Source organism: Protopterus annectens, chromosome 7.part0, assembly GCF_019279795.1.
Source record: "Protopterus annectens isolate FY-2018-M chromosome 7.part0, PAN1.0, whole genome shotgun sequence".
In the NCBI taxonomy this organism is placed as follows: Eukaryota; Metazoa; Chordata; order Ceratodontiformes; family Protopteridae; genus Protopterus; species Protopterus annectens.
This window is the reverse complement of record NC_056739.1, coordinates 294,189,710-294,199,140: the sequence shown is the minus strand read 5'-3', so window position 1 is coordinate 294,199,140 and position 9,431 is coordinate 294,189,710. Positions and strand designations below refer to the sequence as shown.

At 33.0% G+C, this 9,431-nt stretch overlaps 1 protein-coding gene across 6 annotated transcripts in view; it reads right to left on the bottom strand.

Annotated features, from left to right (window-relative positions):
* Positions 1 to 6,541: 6,541 nt before the first annotated feature.
* Positions 6,542 to 9,431, bottom strand: part of TMCC2 (transmembrane and coiled-coil domain family 2) — a 1,263,302-nt gene continuing 1,260,412 nt past the window's right edge. For all 6 annotated transcript variants that reach the window (XM_044076803.1, XM_044076805.1, XM_044076807.1 and 3 more), the window contains one exon: positions 6,542 to 8,382. In XM_044076803.1, coding sequence (XP_043932738.1) covers positions 8,068 to 8,382 — 315 coding nt within the window. In that variant the 3' untranslated portion in view covers positions 6,542 to 8,067. The remainder of the gene's footprint in view (positions 8,383 to 9,431) is intronic.

Genomic DNA, 9,431 nt, shown 5'->3' with positions numbered 1-9,431 from the left:
ACAATTAATAATAAATATATCATATTGTCATCAACATGTTCACATCTCCATTCTATTTACAAGTGGACTGAACTTTTGGATAGATGCATAATAAACAATAAATAAATAGATAATGCATGCCACTTAAAATACAATTATCATAACTTTCCCATTTGACAATAGGTCAACTATAAGTCGCATAGTACATCTACATATATAGAAAGTAATATCCAAACAACCCTATATGCAGTTGTAATTATTTAAACTAAACTATATATACTAAATAATATGAAATGCTCTTAAACGATATAAAACATATATATAAAACTACACTAATGTGACATACCTATACGCCTATAATATTTAATAATGTAGTCAAGAAATATAAACTGAATACCAATCCATTAGTGTCAAAATTCTAATAAACTTTCTATAATATATATATATATATATATATATATATATATATATATATATATATATATACTCAATATGCAATATATATTGAACTATACTAATATGACATACCTATCAACCAATATATATTTAATAATACAATCAAAAAATCTGATGAATTTTCTGTATTATGTATGTATATATATATATATATATATATATATATATATATATATATATATATATATATATATATATATATTCAGACACATGGTGTATGAAATCTAATATATTTATATCTGAGCATCTATAAATATAAAACATAAATAGACATAGCTGGGATAAATTATCACCCAACATAACAAGTTCCTTCTATGTTGGGTGATAATTTATCCCAGTGGGGATATGATAGACAGGACATTATGTCCACTTTCAGAGAAGTCAAGGAATTGAGGAGTGGAAGGGCTCGCCCATATTTCTCATCTAAGCACAATACAGTCATACATCAGAGGATGGGTGTATCCACCACAGGGAATGTTCATGTGTCATTAGCATATACCAGTGATGTAGGGAGAGTGAGAGATATATTTAGAAAGCACTGGCCATTGCTAATGACAGATGGCAGAATTAAGAAGATTGTTGGTGAACAACCTAGATTCTGTTATAAGAACATACATTTTTTGAAAAGGATGCTTTGCTATCCAAAGGAGAATAGTGAACCAAAGATGGCCACTGGCACTAAACCTTGTGGTCAATGCAACCAGTGCGTACATATTAGATCAGGCAATATCTTCTGCCATCCTGAGACAGGGAAGCAATATAAGTTGAAAGTGAGGGTGGGATGTAATAGTAGGAATGTAATTTATCTAGCTCAGTGTGATTGCTGTTTCTATTTTTATGTGGGAATGACTAATCGAACCCTTCACAAAAGGATAAGAGAAAACATTAATAGTATTAGACAACAGGATAATATGAGTGCTCTGTCCAAATATTCTCAGTGAACTGATCGGATACATCAATTTTTATTCCTTGTTTTGGAAAAGGTTGAAGTAAGTAATACATTGGGGGGTGTGAAGAACATGACTGAGAGATGTGAACTCAGGTGGATTTATAAACTGAGAGCAGATAAAGGTTTTGGCCTAAATGGGAAGATATCCATCAAACCCATTCTGGATGCAAGGGGAATACCCAGACCATAAACATACACTTCATTATAGTGGGTAACCACAAGACCAGTGGCATATGGCTATGTCTAATTATATTTTATATTTATAGATGCTCAGATATAAATATATTAGATTTCATACACTGTGTGTTTGAATATATATATATATATATATATATATATATATATATATATATATATATATATATATATATACACATAATACAGAATATTGATCAGATTTTTTGATTGTATTATTAAATATATATTGATTGATAGGTATGTCATATTAGTATACTTCAATATATATTGCATATTGAGTATATATATATATATATATATATATATATACACATATATATATATATATATATATATATATATATATATATATATATATATATATTATAGAAGGTTTATTAGAATTTTGACACTAATGGATTGGTATTTAGTTTATATTTCTTGACTGCATAATTAAATATTATAGGAGTATAGGTATGTCACATTAGTATAGTTTTAGATATATACATTTTTATATTGTTTAAGAGCATTTCATATTATTTAGTATATATAGTTTAGTTTAATTAACTAGTATTACAATTGCATATAGGGTTGATTGGATATTACTTTCTATATATGTAGATGTACTATGTGACTTATAGTTGATCTATTGTCCAATGGGAAAGTTATGATAATTGCATTTAAGTGGCATACATTATCTATTTATTTATTGTTTAGTATGCATCTATCCAACAGTTTAGTCCACTTGTAAATACAACGGAAATGTGAACATGTTGATGACAATATGATATATTTATTATTGATTGTGTTAATATGGGTTTGATGAATGCTTGTGTGTATGGCTGGTGTATGCCTTCTTATCTGGTGCAGATGTGGATGACTGCCATACTGTTTTAATGTTCTAATACAGAGCAGATTAGCTGTCTCTCTTCAGTGTTTTATTGCATTTTATGATCTGATCAGCATATTGCTTGTTAGTGAAGTTTAACTAAAGAAAAATGTTTATAAGCTGGTGTCATCTTAAATGGGTTTACGTTGCTTGCACACAGTATAAATTTGCATTATGACAATGGAGAGGGTTATATGCCGATTCATAAAATAGAGCACATTTATAAATCATGTGTTGATGCAACACTACGTTTATCCACAGAACAAAGCTGTATGCTATATAAGGCTGATTATATATTTTAAATAGTGTATATGTTTCTTCTAGCTGCATTATTTGTATGACAAAGTCCGTTGTTTTTGTTTGATGACATTGTTTTAATGATTTGCAGCATATATGTAATATGATTAGCAGATTGCTTGTTGTGATGTATAACTAAAGAGAAATGTTTTTGAGCTGATATTATCCAAAATGGATTTATGTTTACACACAGTATAAATATGCATTATGACAATGGAGAGGGTTATATGCTGATTTATGAAATAGAGCACACTTATAAATTAAATGTTGATGTACTTTTCTTAAGCACTGTAGTGTAAACCTTCACTTCATGTGTATGTTTTTTTTGTGGGAGGGCTGCTTTTTAGTATTTATATTCTGTCCTGACATCCTCCTTGGCCTACCCTTTCAGGTTCCTTTTATATTTTTTGGCAATTAGTGTACAATATATTTTAGCATTATACTCAAATGCTGTGCCCACTGCAGACTACCTTTAAAGGTTAAATACAATAAATATTGGAGTAGTTATATATTCAGTGGACCTTTGACAGTTCCATCTGCAGTGGGTGTAATTTCACCCTCCCACCTCCTAGTGCTAGCTAATTCCAACTGATTATTCAACTGTAAGTAAACATCCTGTTTATTATATAGCCTTGTAAGCTGGGGTGTTTTCTTGCATGTAGAAATCTGTTTATGTGGTAGGTAAATGGGGCAGCAAGATTAGCCCATAGAAGTGCATAAATCTTCTAACACTGGCACAGGGGCACAGTACAAGGGCACATTGAATCATGGCCTTGAAACATAAGGATATAGCATTTTTACAACACTGAGGTAGGACACTAGCTTAGAAGTACCCTAGTATTAACTTTGTAATGGTCACTCAGTTATTTGATCTAGTGAACACTCACCTACAGTATAGTCTTACATCATATCCTGACCACAAAACAAAATAATTTAAATGCTAGTTTCATTAAACTGTAAGTTCAAGAATGGCTGAATGACCATTTTGTTTGAATTATTACTGTCTGGTCAAGAAAAACAGTTGCTGAAAATAAAATTGCTATTCATAGTAGGAGATATAGTAGCAATAATGTAGTGTTGTAATAACCCACTGTACATTGTTATGTTGACAAGCACTGTAGTCTGATAATGCAGCTCAGCCTTTTGATGTAGCATATTCTTCTCTGGAAGTGGATGGCCTTTCCCATCTCTTCTCTGGATAGTAGAGTTTTCAGATTACCAACGTCATCTACCTTCCATTCATGGAGTTTCAATATTATTTGCTGCCCCTTACAAACTGTTCCTTTAAAATCAGAAATGTTAAGAATAATCATAATAAATTTGAAAACACCATACAGCTAACCTTTACACAGTATTGCTGCTTACATAAAATCCAGTCAGTTCTAGGATGAATGTGTTTGCTTTCTATGCAGAGCAGGGATAGGGAAGAGACCTGGATCTTCAGTATACATTATTTAAATACTGTACCTTTCTAACAGTAAACTGTAACCTCAGTAAATCAGATAGCGTTGCTGCTCTCACATTACAGAATAGAATTATCCCTTACTTTTTTCAGCCATGAATCATATCATCATATTTATTAGGTACATTTTAATATGGGCGAGTTAAGTATCATCAAGCAGTACGTTTAATTGCAAAATTAGAGAAATATGTGAGTTTTAAAAGTAAACACACACTTTATTGAACCTGAAACCTGAAATATAAAGCTAAAAGTATTTTAAGTTACTTGTTTCTCTCTACAGAATGTCTCTAATAAAATTAACAAGTGTAATGATGGCATTGATTTTGCATTGTATTCTGGATTTCTTTCTGGTCAGGTTTCAAACAAGCAGCTGTACACGATATACAGCACTTTGTGCGCAAGGCCTTACAAATAAAGCAATAAAATGCTACATTTTTTTACATAAAATGTTAAGAGTTTCATTAATTCTCCAGTCAGACAGGTAGGCCAAATGGCTACCCACTGAAATCATGATATGTGACTCACTTTAGTTGAGTAACCGATATGTAGACATCTGAAACATCCACAAAAGTTCAACAAACAGAACATCAACATGCTAGCATGCATGCACTAAGAAATAAACTTATCTTATGCAATTCTTTTTCACTTCCTCACCCCACTAATTTTATATAACTCTGAAATTGCACAACATTGGGGAAAGGGCATATACCCTAACCCCTAGAATTCTGTGATCTTGCATCTGTCAACCATATTTTTAGTCAGCCAAATGCAGTCAATTTAACAGATGCCAATCAAGTTCAAATTTATTTAGGTGCTTTATAATAAATTACAATATATGCACAGTATATAAAATGGAAACTAAAATCAACAGCAAGAACAAAAAAAAATGATATTAACCAAAGTCATCAAAAGCCAAATCAAAGAGATATGCTTTTAATGCCTTTCTAAAGCCTGTTAGTATAGGGCATTCCCAGGGTCATGTATATTTATGGCAAAAGGAAAATTTAGACCAAATGCAGACCCACTTGGTGTGTGCCTGTGTGTGTTTGTGGTTTGTGTGTAAATATATATATATATATATATATATATATATATATATATATATATATATATATATATATATATATATATATATACATATACACACACACACACACACACACACACACACATATATATATATATATATATATATATATATATATATATATATATATATATATAAACACACACACACACACACACACACACACACACACACACACACACTCTCTCATCTATAAAAGTCAAAGAAAGAAAATATTGAATAATCATATAGGTAATATGGTCCCAGCTGTTTTGCTTTCAAAGACAGAAAAAGTTTAGATGATGTACTCTGTTAAATGTCTTCAGAGTTTGGAAGCTGCATGTTCATATTTATTCAAGTCTTTAAACCTTGCTGTTTGGAGCATCTAGCAGACCACTAGCCCACACCAACTAGAATATACTTCACATTAGTAGTAAGCAACTTTGTAGCAGACTCGGAAGTTGAGACCGCTTTTATTAGCAAACCCCCTGACTGGTGACTAGAAAGGATACTTTAAGAATATTTTCTTTAACTAGTACATAAGGCTACATATAGTTTGTTTTGCAAACATAAAGACAACTAAAATTCAACTCTCCACAGAATGTCTCATAAATTAACATGTGTAATGATGGCATTGATTTCACTTTGTATTCTGGATTTGTTTCTGGTCAGGTTTCAAACAAGCTGCTGTACATGACATACAGCAGTTGGTGTACCAGCCCTTACCAAGAAAGCAGTAACATGCTACATTTTTTCATAAAGTCTTAAGAGTTTCATTAATTCTCCAGTTATTCAATCCAATGCAGCATTGCAGGGCAAGCAGAACCTAAGCCAGCAGTTAATGTGCAAAGCACATGCACACTCTTCTGAATAGTGTACCAAACCCATTGCACTCACAAACAAACACACACTGTATGGATTCCTACTGGAAATTTAAAAACTCTACAGTACACCTGTGATGTGAATTTGGAATGCAACTGGTGGGTGTCAGCCTGCAAAGAGATAAAGACAAGCAGATTCTACGCAGGCAGCACTCAAGCTAAGAACCAAGCACTGCGAAGCAGACATCACCAGCCTTGTGCATTTTTCACAAACTGTGCAAAGTTAATGTTTTTGGTGAAAAAAAAAAGCTACTTCGGCTGTTCTTGTCTCACATAATAAAAGACATCTTGTTGAATTAGTAATTTCGTTATCACCGATGGACAGATGATACGAAATTGTGGCCATCTCGTGGACCTGCATTCAAATAATTCAGTCTACAACATCTTAAAGCAGTGGTATTTATTAATTGTTAAAAAATTTCACCATGTACATTTATGGCAAAAAGTTCATTTCTGACATAACTTCTTTTATAACCATTACGTTTTTTTCAGTACTTCAGATAGTAAAAATAGTATGTAGTAGTTTTTATAATTATAACTCATGAAACGTAATTTTCTCTTCTCTGGAGGGGGATACATTTTGATTGTAAATAATACCTTCATATATACTGCACTAACACAAACATTGCACTGCATAAGAGGTTTAATTGTGTTTTCTCTGCTGGCATTGGTAATACAGGACTGTTAAAAAGATGACTAACCAATACTGTTGCTTAAGCACTTTTTTAGTGGCCAGCATATTTTTTACCACTGCTTATTTTATTGCCCACAACAGAATATGTATGCAGACAATCCCTTTTTATTTTAAAGCTCTGAACTCCATTCCAATAATGATTTTGCCAAATTGTGCAAACATGTGCAACTTCCCTTTCTACAGACATACAAAACAGGAATGTTAAGTGTCACCGAAGTCCTCAAATGATTTTCTAAATAAATAAATTATAATATAAATCATTTTCAGACAACTACTTGTCCATAAATCAAAATAAATACAAAATAAAGCAAACCATAGTAACAATTGTTGTAATGTCACTCTTCACAATCAGACACTGCAATTCCCAGTAAAGTTAATGGTGCATTGATGAGAACAATATTTCTTTTCTTTAAAGTGAGTTCTTTCAGTAGAGCAGAAATTGACCAGTTACTACTGGAAAAATTGCTGCACACATGAGCACGCACAGGCTTCTGAAGAAACCACAAGCTATACAACTCACAGTACAGTACTAAAGCCATGTCTGCAACACACATTGTCTATCAGGAAAATAGAAATGGCCAGACCAGTAACCTCCATTTTAGGCTGCCTATCCAGTTCCAATAATATAAGAATAACAGCAATGTGAAAACTAATTTATAAGTCAAGGTGTCCTCTGTGCCTGATAGATTATTTTAAAAGTGGTCCGATGCTAACAGATGTTTCGGTCTGGCGGTATTATTCTTGCTTTTGACCATGTATGCAGTTAAGTCAGTTACCCAAGATATTATCCAGTGGATTGAAGGAGAAAAACTAGTAGTTGGCTCCACCATCTTCATAATAATGCCAAGAGCCATGGAACTTAACTGCCTTGTGTTAGTTTAATAAAAACAAGAAAATGTTTGAACATGGCTCATGTGAAATGCTAGTGCACTAGAGCACTGTTCCTGAAATGTATGTTTAATGAAAATATGATATTTTCTTTTTTTAAGCAAACTAAATTCTACAAAAGAAAAAAAACAAATTCAAACACCACTCCTCAGCTGTGGGCATGATGAACGTGAAAAGCTCAAACCAGCCTACTGTCTCCCGTGGTTCAGAAATGGTTTTAATCCATGAGAAAAATGACATGGGAAAGAAAACCCAAAACAATTTAAAAAAATTGATGGGTCAGTAATGTAGAGCAGGTTCCATTGTTCTCCTTGCCACCATGCCAGTGATCAACTTGGAAAGAGAAGCAGATGCTCTGAGTAATAAGTTATTGTGTCCCAGTGTTTCCAAAGAAAGATGAGGAATAGGACAAGGAAGACTGTGCTTAAAATACGGAAACGAGTCTTCATGAGAGGTGTGATGAAGTTTGCTATGGTGGACACAAAGACGAGCAGCACTGCCATGAGAGCTAGGATGACATTGATGAACTTCCCCAGCAACGCCCGGGCATTTGCATTCTCCACTCCTTCCAGCTGGACCACCTGCTGCTGCTGTTGTTGGAGTTCAAGCTTTGTGATTCGAGTCAGGCAAGATTCCACTGCTTCCTGTACAAAGGAGGAAAAAGTCAATCAACACACCAGTCTGGCAGTGAATTAAACAGCCAATAATCCTGAAGTAATTAACTAACTGTCTTTAGCCACTGTAACATTCTGATGAATGCGCTTTTTTATCAGTCTAATATCCAAAAACATTGATAACACTGCTTGTCACCTACATTTCGCATCTTAAAATTATTATGCAGCTACTTTTCTTCTATTCCAAACTTTATACCTACAGTGTTTCGCATGCATTACTCCAGGTTCTGTTTTTCAGAAGCCATCCATATAATATCATGCGGCCATTTTAAATATTTTTGCCATCTGCTCCATATTTGAGAGATTCCATACTTTCCCTTAGGAGCCATGTGTCATACACATTACTTACCTTAAATGTTCATTTTGCAGAATCTATCTTTTATTAGCCTGACTAATTCTACAAGGATAACGTACATACATACTCTTCTCTCTAAAGTACATTTTGCCTTTAATAGGCAATTTTGTTACTATGCCTTCTGTTACAGTTTTACCACTTCTTTAGCTATTTCCATGCCTTGCTTTAAGAAAGAGTTTTGTGCTGGTAAGTATACGAACTCATTGCTAAATGTCTTTTTGTCTTATTTAGAAAATGGTGGTTTGTTTCATTACTTGTGTTATTTTACTACAATTTAGTTTAATGATTCAGCCTCAAAACCACAACTTATCCATACGACACACAACTCCTTTGTTCTAGGTTTGTTATATTATGCCAGTATTTTAATTTGAAATCTAAGCATCAAGGCCAGATATAAAGGCTGTTATTCATAAAATCATATCCTTGAGTAGTTTTATTACCTAGTAAAGGTATCTGTTGTAGGACATCTCTACCAGATCCACTCAAAATTCTCCCTCTATTAGCCACAGGCATTTTGTGTTGGTTTAATAGTGCCGCTAATTACACAGGCAAATGTTAGGCAGCAGGTGTGAGACCTAGTAATATAGGTATAAAAACTGAGTCAGCTATAAGATGTTCATCCTTATTGCTGCATTGTGAAAAGTGTGGAGTTTGTGTTATACTA